The sequence below is a fragment of the Mesocricetus auratus genome, unplaced genomic scaffold (assembly GCF_017639785.1).
Source record: "Mesocricetus auratus isolate SY011 unplaced genomic scaffold, BCM_Maur_2.0 Super-Scaffold_100011, whole genome shotgun sequence".
NCBI classification, from domain to species: domain Eukaryota; kingdom Metazoa; phylum Chordata; class Mammalia; order Rodentia; family Cricetidae; genus Mesocricetus; species Mesocricetus auratus.
The window spans coordinates 3311951-3339031 of NW_024429195.1; the positions used below are offsets into that span (position 1 = coordinate 3311951).

The 27081-nt window shown below is 40.1% G+C and overlaps 1 protein-coding gene across 2 annotated transcripts in view; it reads right to left on the reverse strand.

The window, feature by feature from the left end:
- Positions 1-241: 241 nt before the first annotated feature.
- Mme (membrane metalloendopeptidase) overlaps positions 242-27081 on the reverse strand; it is an 83943-nt gene continuing 57103 nt past the window's right edge. For both annotated transcript variants that reach the window (XM_040754357.1, XM_005077929.4), the window contains exons 17-23: positions 21096-21154; positions 16259-16378; positions 14341-14474; positions 14172-14237; positions 10626-10721; positions 10220-10296; positions 242-3691 (exon numbers count right to left, since the gene is read on the reverse strand). In XM_040754357.1, coding sequence (XP_040610291.1) covers positions 3592-3691; positions 10220-10296; positions 10626-10721; positions 14172-14237; positions 14341-14474; positions 16259-16378; positions 21096-21154 — 652 coding nt within the window. In that variant the 3' untranslated portion in view covers positions 242-3591. The remainder of the gene's footprint in view (positions 3692-10219; positions 10297-10625; positions 10722-14171; positions 14238-14340; positions 14475-16258; positions 16379-21095; positions 21155-27081) is intronic.

Genomic DNA, 27081 nt, shown 5'->3' on the forward strand with positions numbered 1-27081 from the left:
AAAACATGGGTCATAAATATTAAATAGCGACTCTAGGTTTTCTAGAACTTTTCTTTTCCATGCTGGCATCTCATCATTATTTGTGGCAAGGGCCAATGTTTGTTTTTCTACCAAACTTCCCTTGCATAACCAAGACCCGCCCTCCCTTCTTCTAACAAAATAAAAGCCCATTTTGTTTAAGAGGTTGCAAATGGAAGGAATGTTTTTCATTGTTTTAAGAGGAAATGCAAAACACAAAGGATTTGACATTAAGAAAATATAATTAGACAAAAAGGATGCAATAAACATGCCATTTTGACAGTCACATGAGGCTCCTGTATTCACTACACCACCTGAATGGTCCAGCTCTCCAGTTTAGGGACAGTGCACACATTGGGGCTTCAGCCTAAGTCACCCAGTTATGACAGCGACTACTGACAACATTGGGTAGCTGCATGACAAATGCGATCAGCAAACTGGTTGTCTTTAAAGGAAAATGTTGTAAAATAGTTCATATTATTCTTTAAAAAAAGATTTAGTTTGAAACTGTGAAGAAAGTATAAGACTGCATAGAAATCAAGGCTCCATTTAATCTTAAATTTTTTTCAAGGCATAAATGGTGTGTGTAGGTTTACATGCATATTGGTGGGATCGGAACAGAGTCAACCAGGTATAGAAACAACATTATGAAAATAAGTGTTGCCATTTTCTATCCCAGAGACTAGGAGCTAATTAAAAAAAATCTTCTGATTTTACTTCTTTTTACACAGTAGGATCTTAACGTTCTTTACAAAAGAACAGATGCCTTCTACTCTATTGCTACAGGAATTATAAACAGGAAATTAGCAAGTTTTTGCCCTGTCAACATGCCTAGTAGTAACAGCATCACAGCCAAGATTGTTAGAATTTTGGTCCTTGTTTCCTGGGTAGCAGGTTAAAGGGAAGGCAGCATTGGTACGAACTGCTGGAATTTAATTGTCTTCTATTTGGGTAGGAGAGGCAGTGGCCCCAAAGCATATACATGTGCCCCAGGTCACTTTGGCAGCAGTGGCAGAGCAGAACTAGGACAAGCCCTCAACTTTCTGGAGGAGCATCCTTGCGCCTTGCACACAGACACTGCGGCATGGAAGGAGACTCCTCTCCAACACATATTTCCGGGACCCTCATCCTCTCATCGCTGCTTCCAAGCAAGCCTTGGTGTTTTTGCTTCTAAACTCTCCCTGATGAGAACTTAAGCCTGGTGTGAGTGGGTTTATGAGAGAGATTATGTATAAAGTTTTAGGTAATGTGACAAAGGGTTGGTAGGAATTAAGAGAACACAAGGTTCTGAGTACCAGCTACAAAAAGTGATGTCTGGATGTGAGGAAAAGGGGAGAAATTACTATTCTAAACTGTGTGTGTCCCTTAGCCCCAAAGCTTTTTTAAGTGTGTAGTAGGGATGTAGGCACTGGAGTTTGCTGCTATGTAGGAGTGGGAAGTTTATGCTTTAGTGGCCTACCGGTGGGGATGCTAGCAGCCATTTACAGTTTGTGATAGTCACTGTTCACTTCTGCCTCTTCAGTTGCTACCACAGCTAGGGATAAAAAAATAAACCCCAGAGGTGGCTGTTTAACTGAAACCTACTGCGACCACCACAAATAATACTCAAGTGTTTAAGCTGATTTAAAAGAAATAGTGATGCAAGCATACTGTAATTACCCACGTGCTTGTGGCGAAAAGGGCAAAGAGTAAGGATCTTTGTGGTTAGTCTGAGACTCTTTTCCAATATTGATGATAATTTGGCAAATGATTCCGCTGATGGCTCAAATGAAGACGGATATGCAAGCCCCGTTCATGATGCATCATTTGTAACAACCCAAACCAGGAAACTTAGAGTCCATCAGCAGTAGGATGGAAGATTTGTAGTCGAGCCACACAACAGAATCTTATTTGACAGTGACAGATTCACACACAAACCAGACGTGCCGCTGAATCTTACAGATGCAAGGCGGAGAGAAGGCAGAGAAGAAAGAGTGGGTAACTGGCTAAAAGGCAAAACTGGGGGCAAAACCGGGACATGGTGCCGGAGATCTGGAGGATACCTGTGGAGAACTGAAGTGATGACGTTGGGAAGCTAGGACAGTGTCCCGTGTCTTGTAGCTGCGTCACTGTGTTCAGAGGGAGTTCATTTGCTAACAGTATAATTCTGTTATATACAATGTTATATATTATATTGTAGTCACAGTTTTTCTTTTTTACAGACAAATGGGCTTTCTACAGGAGCATGAAAACCATTACGTTGGATAGAAATACTCTCATTTTTACTGCTTGGTAGAAAAATTGTAGACGTGCGCCTCTTTTGTAAAATCTTAACTGGACAGTGAAATGCACTAAGGAACAAGAAAGGGGGGCACGTTAGGAGGAATCCAATCAGGGTCTACACGCTGTAGAGATCTGGAAGCAGGTCTGCAGGAGGCCTCCCGTCTCTTCTCAGACATGGGCTTTCTACAACTAGATGGCTTGCACACAGGCCTAGTAAGGGGCTCACGACTTGTATTTATTATCAAAATATTTCCATTAGATGACAAACCTGAATAGATAAGGAATCAAGGAGCAACAAAGATACAGGTAGGCCCGTTGATAGCCACTCTTGTGTCCAAACTTAATCTTGAAAACGCTGTTTGTAAACCACAACTATTATGAATCTCTTTAGACAGTGGTTCAGTGGTAACCTTCACCCTCAGTTTGTACTTAAAACTTCTCGCCAATATGATTCATAGGTTTAAAAAGTCCAAATTTTCATCTGCATATCGTATTACGGATTTTCATAGCTATTTATCTTGGCCATATAACCTCAGTATTCAGTGATTACCTATAGTGATTGTTATTCAGTCATACATGTAGCTAATAATTAAATATAGAACTATTCTTTATACATTGCTACAAATCCTTTCAAAAAGACCAAATCTAAGAGGCAAAGAGAGCCAAGAAATTGCTCAAAAAAACTGCAGAGGGCAAGAGAATCCCAACATCGTTAAAGTGGGTAAAGTGGGGAGTGGTTTCAGATACTCATTTTTACCATAAGAGTGCTTAAACTAAAATGGTGCTGAATGAATGCATAACTTATGTATGGTAAAATGAGTTCTAAACTCCATAAGCCTTAAGGCCACAGTACACTTGGGAGTTCTTTGGGAGAGTTTTGGAGGAACATGAATGTTGCAAACAAAGGTGAGTACCTAGGCGAATCATTGCTGTGCTGTGTTGCCCAGATGTACCAAGTGTCTTTCTCCCTTTGGTCAGAAGTTGTGGTGTGCTGCAAGTGTTAACACTGTTCCCCTGCGGACAGCATTAAACTTGCAGTGTGTGTGTGTGTCAGAAACAGAAATGAACAGTAACGCTGCCATTGGAAGTAAGCATTATTTACACAGTGAAGTGATAGATTTTATAGACCTTAGGGTGCCTCCCCCTTCCATTCACAGTGGATTCAATAATCTAATCCCATGTATGTTAGCTTGTGCTCATCTCCATGAACTGTCCCCAAGTAGCTCCAGGGCCTGGTTTCTCTGAAGGGAGAGTTCCTGTTGCTGTGGCTTTAACGAGTCGTGCCATGGGTGCTAGGCTTTCGCATGAAGATCACCAAACCCGACATTTCCTTTCTGGATTCATGTACGCATTCTTGCGGCAGTGAAAGGCGTCTGCAAACTCAGCAGAGTTCTGCAAAGTCCCGATAATCCTTTGAAACGAACAAAAACAGTTACCATCAGCCTTGGACACCAGTGTCCATATCCCATTGGAGAACACAGAAGTTCTCTTAGTCCTCTTGACCTTGCTGTTGTGAGCCCAGCCTTTAAGTTCTGAACCATCTCTCCAGCCCCCCCCACACCTGCAGAAGTTTTCTATGCAGATCAATTGAGTGAATTCAGTAGCAGAAAATTTGGTAGGCGTTAGATCCTTCTCATTAACAGCGCTCTTAAGTGTATGGAAGGCCACCTGTCAGGAGTTAAGAGCACAGACTTTGCAAAATGTTTTAAGACTTTTCAGAACTTTTAACTGTAAGATGCCTCTGATACACATTATCAAAGCTGTTGTTACAATATCACTAGACTATTAGGAGGATTCATAATTCAAAAATATGCTACATGTTTGCATAAAATAAATGATAATTAATATTTGAAAGTGTGGTTTTTGTGAGAAGAGTTTGGTGAAAAGATAAAAGAAATCCTTATTTTTGAACTTTCTTGAGTGGGTTCAGATGTTTTATGGTAAACATAGCATAATAATAATTTTAGAAAGTTCTTTCAATGCTTCTACTAGGTGAGTTTTCTTTAAGTTTTAACTGATTAGCTGTTTTTTTAAAACAATTTCACATTTATATGTGTATATACATGAGTAAATATAAAATATTGTATTCTGACTATTCTCTCTCCCCTTTCTCTTAGTGGATTTTTGTTGACTTGATTTAGTCAGGAAGATAGAGAAGTTATTTTCTTTTTTTTGTCCCCAAAACACTCCTTACATATCAGAAACTGGATTCATTTTCCATAACTGAAAAGAGATGGGAAAATATCCCATATCTTCTTATTTTTGGTAACAATAGGCAAAATAAAGCCATCCAACACACAAGCAGCACTTGAAGGCAGAAGCAGGTCAATACAAGGCAGAGATGACACAATCACAACAGCCTTCAACCAGCTCTGATGGGAGAAGTCCTTCTGTGTATACGTTGTTGTCCCACTGATTGACAAATACAACACTGTTGGCTAATAGGGAAGCAAGATAGGTGGGTCTAGGAGTCGAGGAGGATTCTGGGAAATGCAGTCAAGTATAGAGAGTCGCCATGTGATCCCGGGAGGAGAGGACACAAGTCTGGCATTCTCGGTAAGATGAGACCTTATAAATAAATAAATATATATACATATATATTATTAGTAATTATGGGTTAATAATTAAGTCAGAACTAGCCAATGAGAAGTCCAGGACATTGGCTGACAGCATTGTAACTAATAGAGTCTCTGTGTGTTATCTGGGTTGATGCGACTCTGGGACCAGGCTGGCGGGAAGAGAAATGCAGCATTGCTTTCCCTTCTCACTGAAGGAAGGCGAAGATCAGAACGGGTGATTTCTAAGCCAGACTTCCCAGTGTCTCATCCGTTGACACATCCGTCTATTGCCTCACCTCACTCCATGGCCTCAATTCCCTGTTCTTGGGAAGACATGATTGGGCTGCTTGCCTTTGGGGACTATAAAGGGATGTCTTAAGGATGTATCTTCTTGGTTCAGGGTTTGAGGTTAACTGGGGGTCAATGCTGAGGATTTTCTATCTACTTGGGAGGGAGACAAGTAATCTATACAGGACTTGGATGCAAGCCTGAAGGTTGTCAGAAGGACATATGCATCCCCCTATTGTGAGCAAGGCCCTGACAGGGCGTTTGACAGAATGGCACATGGGTGTTCCAGAATCTGAATATGAAGAATGGGAGGCTCTGCCCAGGTTGAGTACTCAGGTGTCAAGGATTTGAGTGACCCAGTAGGCTTGAGTCGAAGACTCCACCCTAGTCTTTAGATTCATGTAATGGTTTTGGCTTTTTGATCTAGAAAGCAGAATAGTACATTGACCAACTTCCGACTTCAAAAGGAACTTAGAACTAACTTAATCTAAGGGCTTTAAAGTGTCTCATATCTGAAACATTAAAAACAACAACAACAACAAAAAAAAAACAAAACAAATCTACTGCTTCTACCACCAGGTACAGGAGAAGATTGCAGTCTGCAATTGCAAAGATCACACTGGATCACTTAGACTTCCAGCCGCTAGAATTGTGAGAAATGGAGGTTTTTTCATAAGGTAAGAAGAGAAGGAGTAGAGAAATTTCAACTGAATAAATTAAGTGAAAGGCACAGTCTAGGTAGAAAAAGAGCTTGGAAGATGACAATAATGGTACATACCTAAAATTCTAACTACCCAAAAAAGAAGACAGTAAGTTGAAGGCTGGCTTGTGATACACAGCAATACCTTATTTCAGAGAAGGTCTTGACTCTTTTAGGGTTCAAAGGCCTAGCCACCCTTTCATTGTGTGGGGGATGTCATTCATTTAGATACTGGAGAGGGGGCAGTGATGGTGGCTAAGGGCATCCTCAGTCTTCAGATAAAGCTCCCTGTTTGACATTGTATGTACACAGAAAATGGAAGAACCTCCATGTTTTGTAGTTACTTAATTAAAACCCTTTCTCAGCATGTGTTATAGATAGAGGACCCATTACATCAGTGAACATATCCAAATATATCTCTTAACTCTATGTTCCTTTCTCTCACTCTTTTTTGCTTTCCTCCATTCCTTCCTTCTTTCCTCCCTCTCTTTTTTCATTTCTTTTCTCTTTTGAGATAGGGTCTAACTTATGTAGATCAGGTTGGCCGCAAACTCATGGAGATCCACCTGCCACTATTGAGATTAAAGTCATGTAACACCCCAAAGAAAGACTAATCTTGGGAAGCACAACTGGAGTTGACAATCCAGATACAGATGCAGTCAACACATGAACCTCCCTCCCTCCAGCTCTCCATCTCTGTGTATGTCCTCTTTACCCAGTCAAGACGTCTATATAATTTGATTCTGAATGATCCAGTCAAAAGCACACCAGGGTTTCTCTTTCTTTCCCAGGCTTATAATTAATGTTTAATGGTATTTATACCATCAACTATTTGGATAGGTGATATGAATAATCATTTTGAAGACTGGGTACATTTTGAAAACAATTATTCTCTTCTCTAAGAGTGAGGTCATATTTTGTTAGTATTGCATACAATATTTACATGGATTTCATGCTACATTAAAACCCTGGCTCTTGTGTGCTTGCATTTTTGTTAAAAGAAGATAAAAACTTTCATTGTTTCCTTAACATGTTTCATTTAAAATTTCTACTCTATTATGTAAAATAGTCAATTGTGCTGGTGCTGTTTATGCTATGTGAAATAAACATTTGTATTAAAAAAATAAAAACTCTAGAGAGCTGAACATCTATCTAGGTTACAGGATAGACTTTATATCTCTAATATATTACTCCTAACTAAAAGTAAATGAATATTTATTTGTTCATTTATTTATTTGACTAAGTAGCCCTTGCTGTCCTGGAACTCACTATGTAGACCAGGCTGGTCTCAAAATGACAGAGCTGGCCTCTGCTTCCCAAGTGCTGGGATAAAAGGCACACAGTACCACACTTGGATAGTAAATGGATTTTTTAAATTATTGAATAAATTGTTTTCAGGTAATAGGTCCTCTGACAATCTGGTATTAGTTCTTTAAAATTAATGATTTAAATTCAAATTTAACTCGTTCTGTTTATGAAGAGACTATCTAATCATTATAGTTTCCTATTATGATTCTTTCATGACAAAGCCATGTTGATGAGCATATATTCTACTATGTAGGATAATATGTAGATTAATATATACTAATTGGAGTGCTAGACAACTCACCAAAACCCATCCTAATAGTCATCAAATATCAGGAATAAATGCTAATATTTAATGTGATTGGAAGAAACATGAGGATTTCAAAGAGCAGTTAGCTTAGGAATGCTAATTTATAAAAAGAAACTAAGTGTCTACATCAGCTGAGAGTAGCTGCATGAAATTCTGGGAAGACTATACTTATAAACATACTAGAATTTCATCTTTGGAATAGTTCATTTTTTGTTTGTGATGGTATTACTGCTTCAGCATGAGTTTGACGATCTTCCTCTACTTTGAAAATATTTTTAGATAAACCACCGAGCACCAATTTTGAATAATAACTCAAGGATTGTTAGTTTTGAAAGCTCTTGTAAAATATGTTTCACTTGAAGTGTCAGGAAACAGACTGCCTCCAAAACTCAAACATAACCTCAGCCTTTGCCAAGGAAATCCCTTTACCTTAAAAAAAATAATTTCTTTGACAAAAAACTGGCCTTCCATTCACTCGTAAAACACACACATACTTCTCTTATTATGAATGAAAAATAGAGTTATCTTTGGTGTCAGAATAAAAAAATGAAGATATTAATGACTCACATGTTTATATGAAAATATTGTTTTGGAATGCAGTCCACACACCTACCTCCCTGTGTTACTTAGCCAGCACTCATTACATCTCTAACTATGCAGAACAGAAGAAATAAACAACCACAGGCATGGAAGTATTGTCTTACTTGGAAACGACGTCAAGTCCATTGCATACTTTTTTTAAAGATTTCTTTGTTTTTTATTTCGTGCATGTGAGTGTTTTGTCTGCATTCATGCATGCGTGCCATATGCACTCTTGGTGCCGGCAGAAGGCAGAATCAGGCATTAGGTCTCGCAGAGATGGAGTCACATGTGGTCCTGAGATTCCTAACAGGTGTGCTGAGAACCAAACCAGTGTTCTTTGCAAGAACAGTACATACTCTTAACCTCTAAACCATTTCTCTAACCCCCAAAGTCCATAACTTTCTACATAAAGCTTTTTAGGTCTCTTATCTTAAAAAAAAAAAAAGAGTAACCCATGAAACATGTCTAAGTAACAGGTACTGATATCCATTAACATAAATCTTCCAGCAACTCTCTCTATAATTTAGGCCTTATACATCAAGAAACTGAGGCCAGTACAAAACAGCTAGTCCTGGGCTCAGACAAACTTGCAGAAGAAACCCTAACAAGAAGCCCAAATGAGAAATGAAAGGACACCATCACTAGAATGGGGATAAACAGGCCGGGCGCACTAGCTGTGACCATTTCACTAGGTTAAGAGACCAAAATGTAACTAACAATAGCGACAGCAGCCTGTCTTACCAAAACAAAAGAACATTAACATAGAACACCTTATTCCCCAAGGATGACAGGCCATTCAGTAAACCAGTACTAACACCTGAAGGAAGCCAGCTCTTTGTAGAGATCTACTTACATTCATAGGAACAGAGCAAGGATCTGACAAACTAATTTATAAATGTCCCTCCCTATTCTGAAAACTTAAGTTAGAACAACCGCCACACCCCCCTCCCATTTTTTTAAAACTTGTTAGTGTTGGTAATCAAAGGAATAAACCAAAACAAATCATAGCACGTATAGACCCACAATGACTTTCTGTGGAAAAGCAGTTAACCAAAAGGCAGCTAGTGTGGATAAGTTAATTAACAGGACTAACTTTAACTCACATTACAGGGAAAGCAAAATGCTGGAAGCAGCTGCTGCATAAAGGGGCTGCCAAGGCAGAGGCTACATGATGCTGGTGACAGTGACAGTGGTGACACTAGGACAGACCAAGGGCCTCCCCTGAAGTTCAAGACATTTAACTATGCTGCTCATGACTTCACAACTATGCGTGTTTCTGCTGGTCGTTAATTTTCCAGGTAATGTATCCATACTCATTTTAAGTAGAGTTCTAGAAATTTTGGGTCATAACTTTTCTTTTGTTCTCAAACTCTGTTTTCTAAAGCACATTTTTCGTTGTTTGAAAGAACCATTTTTCTTCAGTTTCCTTCTTGGAAGCTAGTATTTATAGCAAGGGGTGGTTCAGTGTTACAGTGTGAGAGACAGGATGCCAGTCTAAGGGACCCGAGGATCTAGAACTCAACATTCAAAGGTTATCCACAGGGATTCTCTTCTGATACATTGATTTCTTGCGTGTTCACATGCTTTCATCTCAAAGAGCATTCCCCTGGTGGCCTCTGATGCAATGTCCTCACTCCTGGAGTGTTGGGGATAAGTTATCCAATGCTGGAGAACCTCCATCTGGTAAAACTTAAACTTTCCATATTGGTAGAAGGAAAATCTCTCTTTGTCATTTGGAAACTCTCATTTACACTCACATAGTGGAGCGTGTTCTACTAGATGGCAGTTCCACCAAAACCGCTGCTAGGAAGTGACATGTTCGTTGCAATCCATCAGGCACCGAGTTTAGGACATGTGTGTTCTGAAGGACTGAACAGCCAGAGCTGTGCTTGTGGAAGCGTTACTGTCGTGGTCTGCTGAGTCCCATCTCTGACATATAAGCAGACAGAAACAGAGACATACGTACACACACATACATGAATACTACGTATACATACGCAGGCACACACACACAAACATGCACAAGCACACTCACATGCTCTTACACAAATGCATGCATGAATACATGTATGCACATGTACACATTCACAGTAGTCTTAAACGGTATAGAATAAGAAGTAGAAAAAGCCAACTTTGAAACATAGAAGTAATGGAGTCAACATTGGAACATTCCGGCTGCTATTCATAACCGCATACCTGAAATTACCAGGACTATGCACATCTGTTTTAATGGAATTGATTGCATACTCTGGCCTGTAGGTTCCACACCACACCTAGAAGTATAAATAGACAAAGGAAAACAACATGCTTAGGTGTAATCATGGAGCATTGTGGGTAGGATGGGGTAAAGCAAAATTAATTTGGCATTTGTATTCAGCCATTTACAACTTTAAATAGTGTTCAATGAAAGGCGACTAGGAACATAATGATTTATAATGGACATGATCCAACAATCTTGTTGCAAACAAATGAAAGTTAGCCAAGCCAAATGCTCCACCCCAATTGATTAAAAGAAGAAAACATCTTGAGATATTCAAGCTGCTGTGAAATTACAACTTAAAAAATGATTTTAACATTTATCAATAATGAAAGATACACTTACCTGGGCAAAGTTCAAGAAGAAGAGTTGTTTGTGATTTAAATCAATTCCAGGGAGTAATTTTTCTTCTCCATTCTTTTTCACATAATTCTGATAAGCCTAAGCAGTAAAATGAAAGCAAATTTGTATAAAAAGATCTTCTGCAAAAGACCATGTAACCAAGTAATTCTCCTTTTGGATCAAATCATTACAAACAAACATTTAGATAGGGTAGCCTTCAACTCTTTCATGGATTAGGGAGAAGACTAGAGTGCATCTATAGATACTCAGAAAGAATAAGGGACTCATTAGCAGATGATAAGAGTCTGGCATGTTGGACAATCACACTAAATGCCAGTTGGTTGAAAGGATGACTTGAATACATGATGAAAATCTTACCTTGACATTATCTATGGATAGATGCGTAAGCCCAGATCATTGGAGGAACGGGTTGCCAAAGGAATCATCTGTAATTGCTGTATTTAGCTTAGTTACTACTCTTGGAAAATAGACTCACACCAGATTTAGTCTGAGTGGTTCTTGCCAAAGGTTAAGGGAGTCTGTTGAGATTCCCTAGGGGTTTAGTGTCCTATGATCCTGAGGTCCTCTCAACATAGGACGAAGTAGACTAACTTCCAAAAACATCATGAGAAAGGCATATTGGCCACCTGAGCATCAGAAAACGTTTTGAAACCTTAAAGATTTATATATACTATTGAGAAATTTGGTCTTGCTATGCTGTAATTTAAAAATGGATTATTAATAAAACCTCCTGAGACAGGCTATTTGTCATGTCTTTAGAAAGTTAAAATTCCATTTATTTATTTGCGGTACACACATGAGTATATGCATACCATGGTGCATATGTGGAGATCAGAGGACACCTTGCAGGAATCAGTCCTCTCCTTTTACCAAGTTTATCTAAAGGACTCAACTTTGGTGGTCAGGTGTGGTGGCAAGTACCATTAGTCACTGAGCCGTCATGCCAGCCCTTTCTATCTTCTTATAAGGAACATCCATCCGTTACATAAGTTAAAAAGGTATCTTATTTCTTTTTCTTTACCATCAACATAGAATAGTGAACCTTTACTATCAAATGATTTTGGAGATAGAGGGAAGGTTTATGCCTCTTTCCACTTAGGGAGTTAATGATCTCACAGAGGGGCAAGTCATTACATGCAAAGAACTCATATAATATCATATGTATTTGTATAGCTGCACATTCCTCTATTACTGTAGTTATCAGTCTGATGTAGGTGAGTAGTAGTACAGCAGACTCATCAAAGGTGCTAATCACTAACACCAAACCACCTCTAGTCAACAGAGAGTGACGGGGACTGTTGCTGAATCAACACAGCGGTGATCAAAACATAGAAGGCAATGGTTTGCATAACACTGAAAACCGGTCTTTAACATCACACCTTACAAAGGAAGGCTGTCCTGAGAGATGGCTAATAACAAGTTCTACAACAGACTTAGACTATGTCTCCATGAGCATTTATGTCATAGTGAAGGGAGGGGAAAATCAATGGAAGCCTGGGGGATTCTGAGACGAAAAGAAACTGACGGTTTGGGGTTGTACTGGCTAGGATACTAAGAAAGAGAAATTCTCAGTGAAGATTCCAAGACCAGAAGAGAGTGTGCCCTTGACTATCCAGCTTCAGGTTAGTATGGAGATCACCACCAAAGGATTACAGACAGCAGTGCCTGGGCACAGCAGGACAAGGATGGGAAAAGTCAAGATCCGCAGAGCAGGGTCTGACCTTGGTAGGGGGATCGGTTTCCTCTAAACTAAGCATTTATCCCGGTTCCAACCAACAAGCTGTCCAGGCAAATCCAGAAAGGAGCAAACCATCTCCAATGAATCCAACTATATCCTATGATAACTCTCAAGAATATTTATAAGAAATAAAAAACCATCCAGCACTCAAAAAGGTAAAAGGGACACTGTTTGCTACCTAGTGAGAAACAGAAGCATTAAGCACCCAGCATTCAAGGTAGTAGCAATGTACCATCCCCCAGTGATGGGCTGGGGCATTTGTCTGACTTCATCTCCCACGCCTCATCCTGGGGTGACGCTTTGCTTTGAGCAGACCACGGGCCCCATCCGTCATCTCTCTGTCTGCTGCGATGCTTCCACCTCGCTGACTGACAACCACCAAGGTTGTCTTCCCCTTGACCCTCAACGCTGCCGAGATGACCAAATAATCCTATTCAGTCCTCAAGCCTTCTACGCACGCCATCTGGGACAACCTGGTTCTCTGTCATGGACACCTTATTCTCTGTGCCATCGCAGGTAGGCTGCTCATTCTCTCACACACGTGCTGCATCCGGGTCAGGAGGTACACTCTAATTCATCTTCATTCCACCTTGCTGCTTCTAAAAGCATCACACCTCCACTGTTTTTTTTTTTTTGTGGAATCCCCCCTTTTTTTCTCCTTCCATAATGGCATTCATTGGATCGTCTTTTAATTCCTGCTCACATCCTCAACTACGGAACTCTTACGGAAGCTGTGTTGCTACATCTCTAGCACCTGGAATGATACGGCAGACAAGGTGAAGTCCTTCAAAGTTTTAGACGGAAGGACCGTCAGGGCCGGAGGACTTGGACACTTGCTGTAGTATAAATCCTTCTAGATATCACAGAAATCTAAAGAGTAGTAAGAACCTTCATAATGACACTGCCAGCCAACACGCCAGTGTGGTTGGAAAATATTTCTCAAGGCCTCACCTTCAGGCAGCCTAGAGAAGGAGAGTCAAATTTCTATAAGGATGAGTCCCCTGATGAATCATCCATCCCAAATGGTCAACCCTGAATACATACACGCAAGCAGCACTAAAAGAGCTCCAGAGTCTTTGCATGTATGTGTAGATAACAGTAAAGAAGAGGAGGCGTAAATCTGAGGGGGGGGCACAGGAGGAGTTGAGGGGAGAGAAATGTATGAAAATGATGTAAATACAGTGCTCATATATGAAATCCTCAGAAATAAAAATAAGTAAATAAAGTACCTGTCTGCCTGCAATGGTAAGTGGAAGGCTGTGAGTCTAATGAAAATTCCAACAATAATAGTTCTTTAAAGAACAACAATTGGTCAGTCTTCATGACCATCACAATCGGGTCCCTAACTGTTTCTCAGTGAGCAGACCGTGGCTTTAATGTTATGTTTTCGGTTTAGGCTGGTTACCTCCACAGGCTGCCTCTCCTGCTGAGAAGATGAGGGTCTCACTTACACTGATGAATGACCCTGAAGTAACTGTTTGTGGGGGACATATTGATTAAGAAATTTACTTCCGGGATTATCTCTTAGGGATATTGTGTGTAATCTGCAGGTCTGTGCGTCTGCTCCCATCCTTTGTTGTAGCATTGAGAAATCCCTTTTTAACCTCGACTCCATCACCTCATGTCAACCTTACAGACCCTTATGGTAAGCATGTATCCAAACTTTCTGCTCTTCTCATGATTCCCGTTTCCCATTCTCCACTTTGCTTATATATGTCCCTTGTAAAAGGATTTAAAGAAATGGGTAAACACTCCCATCACCGAAGTGGGAGTAAAGTATAAATACTCACCCTGTATGCTTGGCCAATACCTCCGTTATCAGCAATGTTTTCCCCTAGTGTATTAATTCCATTGAGCTGTTTAAAGAAAGATTTTTCTGTTAGGATTTTTACAGAAAGCACCAACATTTTACTTGTGACTCAACGTCTAAAGCTTTTCTGGAGAATGCTCATGACATACATGCTGTCCACCTGCTAGGTCCCATGTGAAGTTTCCATACTGGTACACCATGCACTGGGATTGGTCTTTAAAATTATTTGCAGACTGCTGAGTCCACCAGTCGACGAGGTCTCCATCTTTGTTAAAATTTCTGCCTGGAATATATTCGTTTAGTGAAAAGAAAATTTGTTATGATGAAAATGAGAGTTAAGATTCTTTTAATTCTCTTTGTTTAAGAGTTGAAATTCTTGAAGTAGATTCACGTGCAGTTGTAAAAAAAAAAAACAACATCAAGGGACCTCCTGAGCAATGTTCCAGCTCCTCAGAGGCATTTTGCAAAACTATAAAATCATAGCAAGCATGCCATCATGGACACAATCCCTCCATCTTGAGATCTCTAGTTTAATGTGGAAAAGACTGAAATATTGCTGTGCGGAAGACCATGGAATGAGGCAGATGATGAGAGAAACAGCTAACTCCCCCAAGTCCTGCTTTCTTTGGGAAAGCCTGAACTTTATCTGCCAGCATGCCATGGAATTGATAGGTGTTTCATACACTTGGCTTGTGCTACTGCTGATGAGGCCATTGGATAAACACTCCTGAAAGCATGCCTTCCTGTTCTTGATGCTTTCCATCTGAACCAAGACTGTTTAATTTGATATTTTCAGGCTTTCAATGGTCAACACCTTCATTCTGGGACCTGTTTCAAGTTCCCAGTCCCTTTATGAAAACTACCTCTGTGTTTCCCTCACCTTTAAGCACAAAGAGAAGCACCCGTTTTCTCCCCTGGAGTTTTCCTGCTAGATTTAAATGATGCTGATCTTTCCCTTTCTGTATCTCCAAATGTACTTACGCACTTTACATATTTTGACATGTAAATTTATCATGTTTTAAATATTTATGATACAGTGAATAAGAACATGGCAATGAAACACAATTTGAACTTACATGCTGAGTCTTATCAATTCCAGGCTTTATGACAATTCACAAACATGTTATATACCTCTGTATGGTTCCATTTGGAATAATGGAAATATTAACAGTCAGTGCTGGTTAAGACTATTGCACTGACTAGTGGTGAGTTAACAGACATTTAGCATGTCCGTCTTCAGGGTGCTATTCTTCTTGTCTCTCTGTCTAGAATTCTGTCCAGTTAACATTTTTTTTTACCTAAAACTTGTTACAATTTTTGCTATGGCCTTTGTACATATCGTCTGTCTTTATTTTAATTTTGCTTGACTTTAATTAAAACTGTAAATTTTCTTGGTTGTTTAGGGATGCATTTCAACTTTTAAGTGCATACTGTTTTACAAGGTTCCAAATTATATGTTAAGCAAAAGAAGAAGAAGAAAACTTCATGGCTACAAGCAGCTTAAGAGCCATGGAGATTTGGTTAAGTGATAGCTTCTGATTTTATATCTAAAGACCCCACTCTCTATGAGCCTGGAAAGCTTAAGACACACACGACAGGACTGAGCATTGTTTATGGTGCAGAACACTGCAGTACTTGCTCAATTCTGAATATTTGCTTTAGTCTCTCAGAGTGAAAAGCACGCATTTCTCACTGCCCATTACTATTTTGAGTTTCTTCAGAAACACTTCAAATAAAACACTGACTCTGTAGTGAGATTTAGGTCATCAATACACTGATAAGCAAATGGACAGTTTCAGGAGGTCCCGTGTATTAACTGCCGATCTCAGTGTCTGTGCTCCTGGTGTTGTGTTCCATCATGGGGATACAAACTGGAGGGGAAGAAGTCAAGCTTTCACTGTTTGCAGACAAAACGAGAGTCTACGTGTAAGTGACCCAAAGAATTCTACCAGGGAACTCCTACAGCTGATATCGGTACAAACGGAGTTTTGCACTGATGAAAAACGGTAACTCTTAAACTCGGGAAGACGTATTTCAGCTAAAGGGAAAATGTTACCTATACTTTACCATTGTCATCAAAGCCATGTGTGATTTCGTGTCCGATGACCATGCCGATGCCCCCATAGTTCAGTGAGTTGGACTGCCGAGCGCTGAAGAAGGGGGGCTGTAGGATGCCAGCAGGGAAGACTAGAGGAGAGAGGGACAGTGGGAGATCTCTGAAGGTTATCCGTGCCATGCTTGCTAATGGCGCCATCATCAAGCTTGCTAACCTGTGTCTCCTGTGTCCGTTTCACCCAGCTAGATAACAAGTCTTGTGCGACACAAAGCGACACCGTCAATTGTAAGTGATGGTGGCAAATGGCTGAGCCAGAGCTGTACGCCGCCCACCTGCGCACAGCCTGATGATCTATGATTTATTCATCACAATTAACCTACCGATCTCTTTTGAGTTTTTTTTTCCCTGTAAGGAGTTTGGGGGGAAGGAAAATTTATAAACCACACTCAGCAAGTTCCCTTGTGTAAATATTTGGGAAGAAGAGCTACTCAATAGCACACATTTCCTTTCAGTGCTACCTCTGAAAATGTGTCCTTCCGCAATTCTATCTAAAGTAAACTGCCACTCAGCCAAAGGGGTCCTTCCATCATTTGATGTTATCTTATTTATTACCAGGGCTCCTATGACTTCTCTAAATTCTGTTTATTTCCTTGTGTATAGTTGGAGTCCTTCTTTATCCGATTTACTCATCCCCATCCTGGCTCCTCAAATCTCAGGCTTGTGAGGTCAGAAGTGGATGTGTTTGTACACATTTACTTATACTCTTTGCTCCATCTGCTTTGAAGGTCATTATCTCTAGAACCCATAGCCTGACAGTGCTTGGAATATAATTAGCACCCAGAAAAAAAATGTATTGGTTGAGTAATCGATTATAAACAGATGAATATGTATTTTTAATAGACTAAGCTGTCTTTGTGAAGTTTAGTAGCACGAGAAATCTCAGAGAATAAGATTGTTTTATTTAAAAAGCTTGGCAGATAACTGCAATAACATCTGTGTTAAGCTGAAAGCTTTCTTCCATTTTTAAGTCTCAGAAACACTTGAGCGTATGAGACATCAAACACTTTCCCCCTCCTAGATACCAGTCTCTTACCTGCTATAGTTTTCTAATGTCACTTAGCAGAAATGACAGTGTCAACAGAGTGCAACCTCCACAGTGAACCTCGTCTATTGATCTCAGGTGCCTCAAGACCCGGTGGCTCACCATCCTTCCAAAAATGCATTCTGGTCTTTCTTCTGGGAAGGAGGACAGTCCCTACATCTACTCTTACCAAGAGTGACTGATTTCCAAAGAGATGCTCTCACTTCCTGCCCCATCTGTAATCTATCCTCCTATCTAATCTACCCTCTTATTCTATTCTATAGCCAGATTAAAGTGCAACCATGGCCATTAATTCCCCTCCTGCTAAAAAAATTTGGGAGGTCATCAATGTTCTATGGCCAGAGAGCATCCACCTCCTGACCTCATGTATCATACTTTCCCGCTTTTCCTGGTCCCTAACGTTCACCCTTTGTCTCGTCCCTTGCATTGGCTTCTTACAATAGTGTACCTGCTAAATGCTCTGTCTATAGAATACAGTAATGTGTCCCAATTGCTTTCTCTTGATATGTATCTCCTTTATTTAATGCAAAGGGACTATTGTTTTGGGCCAGTTTGCCTAGTGGAAGTTAACCCCTGACTTTAGAAATGAATAAAGACACGTTCTTATAATTCAGTAATTTTTCCTTTCAAGTTTTAAACTTCTAGTAAACACAATTGCATGTGGTATGAGCACATACTACGTTTAAAGCTCTGGGCCTTTCCTTTACAGGATATCAAGAATGTAACTGAAAGGCCGTGACCTTCAGTCATTAAAAAAGAAGAGAAATTTAGGGTCTAATTAACACAAAGTAGCAAATACTTGTCTTTTAGACAGGGTAAAACATGACCTAACCTTTCATGAGCTTCAGGGATACATATTAGATATTTACAGAGGTGACTTTAAAATTTTTGTTCTAAAGATCTTTCAATATGTTGGAAAGTTGCCACTTTCACAGTTTTCAAGTGACAAAATAATAGAAAGAGAACTTTGTCCTGGGAGGATTTTGGTGAAAGTCACAAAGCTCACATGCGTCTGCCTGAGCTAAACAGTGCCAGGAGAATATTTTTAGCTCAAAGTTATAAAAATTAGACACAGTACTTTGTTAACTTAAACTGATTATTATCTCCCACACTATGTACTTCTGTTAAAATCCACCCATTATATAAAATGCTCTTACAAAATGTGCCATCAAGGCTAAACTTCAACCATAGAGATGCAGCTGACTTAATTACAGCCTTAGATGCCATTCCTCAAATACGAGATATGGTTTTTCTGGCTCATATTAATACTCGTCTTCAAGTTCAGCCCGTCTGATTATGAGCTCCTTTAACTTGATCAGCTCAAACTTCCTGAGGAGGATTTTTCTTCAGTAAGCTCACTGCTTGACTAGTAAACATCTCCGTGTTGCTAGTCACTGACAGGTCATTTCATGACTGCCAGCAAGCTGCCTGCTTACCCCCACCCTAGCAACTGCCCCTTGATCTTTTTCTAGATTTCAAGCAACTCAACTTTAAGATATTTCAAACGCAGCTCAAGTTTGCATTCATGTAACATCTGAGGGTCAGCACAAGATCTGATGTTGTCTAGGATCTTTCCTATACTTCACAGAAATGAAGCTATGCCGTATTCTGTCCTAAGGTAGAAATAAATGTCCAGCAGCCTCACTTCATGATGAAAAGTAGTTCTCCTAATGTAGAGTTAACTAGACTTCATACTGACAGAATTTTGAATACTAAAAAGAGGTTTTTGGAGAGGGGGCTGGGAATGATGTTCTGTGGTAGAGTGTACTGTTATCATGTACAAGGGCCTAGGTTCAATTTCCAGAAAGTGTATGTAGGTAAATAGGTATGTATGTATGTATGTAGGTAGGTAGGTAGGTAGGTAGGTAGGTATGTAAGTATGTATGAATGTATCTACCTAGCATCTTTCAAGATTCACAAGTGAAGAACCTTGTGATAAAGATAAAGGCATTCTGAAGAAATTTGCTGACTGGTTTTAGAAATGCAATCTACCATGATCGATCATATAGGTGGTGGGAAGTTGATCATCAAACAAATCTTGTCTGGTTTGAAGTAATCTTTTCTCTTTTCAGAAAACATTAGGCTAGGCTTTGAACTAATTGGGTTTTTACTGAGACACACCTGTTAGTTATTATCCACATGCTATCTAAGGATTCCAGATTCCTTATGTAATCTACTTTCTCACCGTGTACCGAAGTAAATTATAGATAAAGTTTTACTTCAAAAATAGAAACCATAAAAACACTAAAAGAAAATGTAGATAATGTCTTACTATATCCCTTCTTACGTTTAAAAGCACAGGGGTAGGTGTTCTGAAACTTCAAAATAACAAGACAGGGTTTCAGGTTTGTTTTTTAAGTAATGATAAATATTTTGAAAGGCTTTTAGTAATTTCCACTTCAAATCAGTAACAGATTTCCAAATGGTGAGACTTAAGACAGACTTAGAGAAATAAAAAGAGTAGTTTAAAATGATGCTGAGATTATCATTTCCTAATTCGGCCCACATTTTAACATAAAGGCCTAGACTGAGTCGCTGTGGAAAAGCCTCCACTATTGCTTTAGTACACCTCTGTCAGTGCCTGTGTGGTGTCTGTCAACATGACGAAAACTCTTGGGGAAAATGGGTTTGCTTATATGATAAGAAAGATAGATTTCAAATATGCCCAGGTTTACCCAGGAAGAGAGAAAATATATCTTTGCCTTGTGAAGTTTGTCATCTATTCCTCATATTAATCTTAACCATAGTTCATGATATTACTATTGGTGCAACAAAAGTTATTTTTCTGTTTCAAGCAAAAGTAGCTGGGTAACATAATTCTATATGGTAAAGTCCATTCCAGCTGTCCCAGCTTCCTTTCTGTGGCTGTGACAAACACCATGGCCAAGATCAACTTAGAGCAAGAACAGAGTTACCCAGCCTCCTACACCCCCTGATTACAGTCTATCACTAAGTGAAGTCAGGAGGCATGCCGTTTGATGGCTCTCTCTCTCTCTCTCTGTCTCTGTCTCTCTCTGTCTCTCTCTCTCTCTCTCTCTCTCACATACACACACACACACACACACACACACACACACACACACACACACACACACTCAGGCTTAGCTTGCTTCTCACATAGCTCAGGCTCCCCCTCTGGGGATGGTACTGTCTGTTTGACACTGGCCCCACCTATGTCAATTAACAATCAAGACAAGCTCCCTAAGACACATCTCCAGGCTAAATTTGGGTGGGGCTTTCCTCTCAGATGACTCTAGACTCTGTCAAGTTGACAACTGAGGGTGACAGGGCACTGGGTTTTTTTTTTTCCAGCCTTCTGAATTCCTTGCGAGCTTTGGAGTAAGGAAGACAAATAATAGGAGAATCCCTGGTGAAGCCTGACTGCCTGCTGAATTACCGAGAGAAATGGCTCCTCAAGCCTCCAGAACCTTTGAAGGGCGGAAGCTCAGTGGCTCCCAGAGTCAGTATAATTTTAAACAGGAACTTTCAAAGAGCACATAGAAATAAGATAAAATCATTTACGTTATAGATTGGATGTCACAGAAGAAGCAACTACCTACTGTGATTTGGACTAATTTTAATTTTCCTGTTACACTGAAAAGAGGTCCATGAATACCAGGAAACTTCAGGAAGTGAAACAACAGCTCAGTACCACCGTCACTTTTAGAGGGGTGTTGAAAGCTGGCCACACAGCAAACCGTAGGCTGAGAAAAGTTACTAAGGGATTATTCAGGGATATGTCTTACCTATTTGATTTCTGCCTGCGGAGTAAAATGCATTGACTACAGCCGCTCCACTTATCCACCTGTGGAAAACGAAAGAACTTGTTACAAAAGACACTTTATTATCTCATCCGATCTGCTTACCACAAAAATAAATGTGAATGCTCTCGGTGAAATGTGATCAACAGACTGACACCAGCATGCTAGCATTAAGGCTCCTTGGAAAATATCTCTCTCTTTATTGAAAATCCCACATATATCCGGGTCTACAGGTCTGTTATTTCAATTTTTATGGAGGCATCTGAACTACAGGAGGTTAAAATGATATCGAAATGTGCTTGGCTTTATGCTTTGGTGCTGAATGGCTCCAACAACTCTGGAGCATGTGACAACATATGAAACAAAGGCTAGTAAAACCAGATTCAAGTAGCTTTAACAATTTCAGTTCTTAGTGCATAATGAGCCTCTTTGGGAGCTCAGATATCTTAGCTTGGAACAATGAACTGCAAATTATTGCTCCTTAAATCTTGTTTTTAAAATGCAGCACCGGGAGAGAGGGTGCAGTGGTTAAAAACGTGAATTGCTCTTTCAGAGGATCAGAGTTCACTTCTCAGCAAGCACATCAGGGGATCTGATACTTCTGGCCTCTGAGGACCCTGCACCCATAAACATATACATGACTAAGACTAAAAGAAGCCTTTTAAAAGATATTCATAAAAACACAACATTATAGCTAATTGAGGGAAGGCATATTTTCATGTGATTGCAAAGTAAAATCCAGGTGGTTTGTAAGTAGAGTTGTCATGAGACCAGTGTTTCGTTTAGTTTTACCTTCCTCACATACTCTTGTGTAACAATTATCTATGAATTGCTGTCATTTCCTAAACTAGATAATTGTTACACAAGTGTGTATAAGTTAAAAGACATCAAAGCACTGATCTCACGATAATCCGAGGGCTGAATGATAGGAACTATGACTCTCATTTCTTCCTACTTAGATACTATAAAAGATGCCTATCAATCAGCATAAACTAAGCTTGTATGAGCAACATAAATATTATTCCAATCTTAATAAGCTAATATATGAGTTCACTGGAAATGGACACCCTTGACCTCAGATGACCTCTTAATGTTAGCATCTCCACACACATGTAAGACAATCATGGGGTATTGTCTTAGTTCCGCTTCAGGGCAATAGCCAGTGTGACAACTGCTATCCTCCTAGTAGCAAATCACAAGAGTAGAATGATTCAGTTTCTATCAGAGCTCTGTCTAGCCTCTGCTGTGCCAGGTAAGCAGTAGAAAGTCAACAGATTAGTCATAATGTCAGTAACTACCGTGGATGTGAGGGACAGGCACTATTTCAGCTCCTTTGCTGGGTGTTGGTGGCGCACGCCTTTAATCCCAGCACTCGGGAGGCAGAGGCAGGCGGATCTCTGTGAGATCGAGGCCATCCTGGTCTACAAAGCGAGTTCCAGGACTGCCTCCAAAACAATACAGAGAAACCCTGCCTCGAAAAACCAAAAAATAAATAAATAACTGGCAGAGACCATATGTAACAACCATCAGAAAACTTCTGTTATTTTTTCAGTAACGTGACTAAAACTTCACATAAAAATTGGATGCACGACTTTACAAAAATCTTGTTCAGTTTTTATGCACTTCTCCTTAGGAAAACAATGAACCTAGAAGTGGTAACGTTTTCTACTGCCGTTATTTTAATACCGGAAAACACTTTAAGCACGATGGGGCTCACATATCAGTCCTTCCTAGCTGAGTCATGAATATTTTAGCATTTTCCTGCAAGTTGGTGATTAACAAGAATATATCTTACTTGTTTTAATTAAACGCCACTTGCTTACTACACAGTTTGCAATGGCTCATGAGAAAGGCAAGCATTTGTAAACCCAGGATACTACCTTAAAACACAGGAACCAGACCCCAAGTGGGTCTCATTTATGTGACCAACACAAATAAGTTGGTTGTATCAACAAGTGTGTTGAGGAGGGAAAGTGACGTGTTTGCATAGGTTCACACAGGTACCGTGTTTCAGGTTCAGGGGAAGTTCGTCGGAGCAGGTGAAAGGGTCAGAATATGCTCAGACAATCCTAAAAAAAAAAACACTGTTGCATGATTTAAAAAAAAAATACCCCCTGGTGTACTCTCAACATTTTCATGGCAAGTGTGGCAAGAGTTTGCAACCATTAAAAGCTTTCACCAAAATGGTGTGTGAATTTCTCCTTGTCTCAGTGGCACTAGAGTTAGTTTCTTGATTACAAATTCTCAGTTGGTGACAACAGCTGTACATTTTATGGGTGATGACCACGAATCCTTATAAATTACCTGGCTCTGAACTAACCAGAAGTCCTAGTGGTGAGGCAGAAACAGCGGCAATGAGGGTTATTTTAGGATGAAGCGCTACACCGAGGAGAAAGAGCAGATATACTAAGCGAATGCTGCTTCAGACAGCGCACGTCAGACGCATGGTTAAAGGCGGCAGACGTGCAAAGACGGACTTCGTACAATGGGGCCTGCTAAGGCTTGCTTCCTGCTTTCACAAAAATAGGTGCCATCCCTTTTACGTAGTGCCTTCCCACCGCTCTGAAACATTACTTTAAGGAGTCTGTTGCATTTTGATTTATGTTTTTAACTCTTGAGCAGGGAGAGTCTATTTTGAGTTATATCTTCTAGAATGCATGTGGCCGTTTATAGTCATGGAACACTGATAAAATCAGAAATATGGTGGGGAGGCTTACTGGGCACTTTGCCCCCTGCCCACCAAAGTTTTTAATGATGTATCCTCAGCCCACTCTGGAGAAGTATACGAATTCAAAAGCCCAGAGCATTTTTTGTCCCAGATCATCATCAGAGCTTGAAGTGCTACAATTATATCAGTTGTTACATTTTAAGTAGGGTACTGATAACAGAGACAGACTCAGTGTCTGATAGTGTGTAGTTAGTTGTGAAATACTCCAAATACCAATGGGAAAAGATAAGTTAATGAGGCAAATGAGATGTTGTCAAAATTTAACAGTGACGTAATGAAAATTCCAAGTTCGCTTGATTTCAATTCGTCTACAAAAATGGAGATGCTTCTATTTGTAAAGCTCGCACAATGCTGGCCATGACAGTAGCGCTTGGGAGAGAAAATGCACGTAAAGAAGAAAAGTAAAATCAGAAACAAATGGAGTTGCTATTGCTCTAAAATAATGGCTATTGTATGCTACCTCAAGTCACCTTCCAAGTGTGCAGGCCGGACCCCAGCAGCCTCTTACCTGCGGTCTCACACTTGGGAGAAGAAACAAAACACCAAGATCTCCTGCTCTCTTCCTGCCTCCAGTGGTTTGTGTGTGTGTATGCCTGAGCATGGGCTGAGTGGTGGGGAGACAGAGTGGGGATGGAGGAAGTAAGAGCTTTATATATATATATATATATATATATATATATATATTTATTACAATTTACCTTTAATTTCTGAAAAGTAGTTTGGCCAGGTAATCTTAATTTGTTTTAAATAAGCAACTTGTCATCCTCAAAGAGGATGTCTAACTAAAATACATGCTTGAGAGACAAGCCAAATGTTCCCCTTCTGCCTCTTTGTACCCCGAGAGGGCTAGGCAGGTAAGAAAAGCAGATATGGACATCCAAACTCAACAGCCTTTAAGACAAAGTGAAGTCAGTGGGCTGCAAAAGCACTTGGAATGAACTTCTTCTCAGGCACAGAATCTAAAGCTTCAGACAAAGAACAAGACGATCAATGCCTTTCTCCTTGGACATGTTCAATTCTCAGCATCTACGCTGAAAGCAACTCCTTTGAAACCAGCAGTACGATAAATAGATTTTTGTGTGTGTGCCTCCTTCAAGTATTCCTGGGTGAAAGGAGAATTCTCTTGAAGTCTCAGATCATTATGATCTTTTACGCTTTTTATTTTCTTTCCTCAAATGCTCCCCACATGCTCTCACTGCCCGTCTAGATCATCCTGGCAGTATTGATGGCACCTCCCATCTGCAGGTAGGGTCATCGAGTCACTGTATAGCTCCTAAACTCTGTCCTACCACATGGAGACACTAAGCAATGGGACTGGGGAAAATATATTTAAGGAAGAGGGAAAGATGGCCCGCTTGCCTTCCTATCAAACCCCACCACCAAACTGCTGATCTATAGGATACACAAATGTCAACACAGTGATCAAGGCTGTTTTAATGTCAATATAAAGAAAACCTTTTCTCTTTCTCTCCTACCGTATCCCTTTCTTTTCAAGGCAAAAGTAGATGTCATTAACCAAATTTAGAAAAAACAAACAAAACAATAAAACAACAACAAAAACTAAAAAAAAAAAACAAAAGACAAAAGAAAAACACCACTACCACCACAACAAAAACAAAGCTCAGACGCTCTGTTTTCAGAGCTAATAAGTAACTGCAGATAACCTAATTTTGGTCTGACTAGCTCACACTACTTCCCAGCATCTCTACTAGCTCACAACTCATACTTTTTCCTTTTCCATAGACATAGTACATTGAGGCCTAAACAAAAGTTCAGGAAACTAAAGACCTTCTCGGAACATGGCTTCTGACAAGTGACCCTAACTAAGGTGCAGTTGGTGACTGACTCCGTCTGAGGACCAACACCCTCCTGATAACTGAATCGGGAGAATCTACTTGTCCTGATAGTAGGTAATCCTGAGAACTCCTAGTAAAGGAACCAAACATCTTCTATACAATGTAACCCTTTGTGCTTACCTGACTTGCCATAAGGGCACTGCCTGTCTGTCACCAGCTGCCTAGAAGGTAGCTTCACAGTCCATGTTTTATTTTTAATTTGAACCACTAGGACTTAGCACACTGCTGGGAGCATGATGGGCTGTTGGGGACATGATGGGCACTCACCAAATTATCAGAGCAGGCCTATTAACGGCTGCTCCACAGTGTCCCACCGAGGACTGATCCAGCTTGCCCTGTGACTCGAGGGAAGGGGGGGGGGGGATGAAGGACATTGCCTTTCTGTGGCCATAGAGAGCTGTGGCAACTACAGCAGTATCCTATCAGAGCATGGGCCTCTCAAGAGATTACTCATAGTGAAAGGACCAGAGTTCTTCTGAACTGTCCTGTTCAGTTAGGCGGAAGCATGGGATGTTTTGGTCCTCTACTGTGGTCTCTAGGTTTCTACTAATTACAGTCTGCCATTGTCTGATTTGTCCCAATCAGAAAACTCAGCAGGCATGAAGTCAGGAAGGTATCCAATGAGTCAGTAACTGCTCCTTTGTTTTTTTACCACTACCCTGTTCTGCTCATTTGATCTAACTTGTAGCTGTTATTCTCAGAGAATGATTTACCCATTTTTTTAAGGTCAGTACCAAGTCTAAAAACCTCTTAAGAAAGCCTTTCTGTTTTGTTGTTCATGAACACACAGGCCTTGGGGTTTATTTTTGTTCTATTACCTCTCAGTGAATAATCATGTTAGTAGAAGTAAATGATTTTAGATGGGTTACTAAGTAATCTTGCCAACACTTTTAAACGGCCCAGTTGGTGCTATTTTTTTTTCTCTCTGAACTGGACGTGTTTGAAATTCCTCTGCAACTGCACCAAACCCTCAGGAGACATCACACTCAGATATATATATATATATATATATATATATATATATATATATATATATGTGCATAGGCATCCAGAAACCATGTGAAGTTTTAAAATTATTGAAATTCCTGTTCTTTGAAGGTGTGAACTGTTCACGAGGGCAAGGGGAGGAGGCCCTTTAGCAAAATGATTAGCTTGGACACATCGCACGCACACTCCTTGAGTTTAAGTCTTAGAAACTGTTTTAACAGAAAAGAGCCACAGTGGTATATATCTTCACCAGCTGTGTGTGTGTGGGTAAAATGTGGAGATGGAGAGCTGTGTGTGTGTGTGGGGGGAGAATGTGGAGATGGAGGTTTTTTTTTCTCTCTCTGCTGAATTAACTTTACCAACATTGTCACAAATTGGCCGTTCCATTTGCACACCCTAT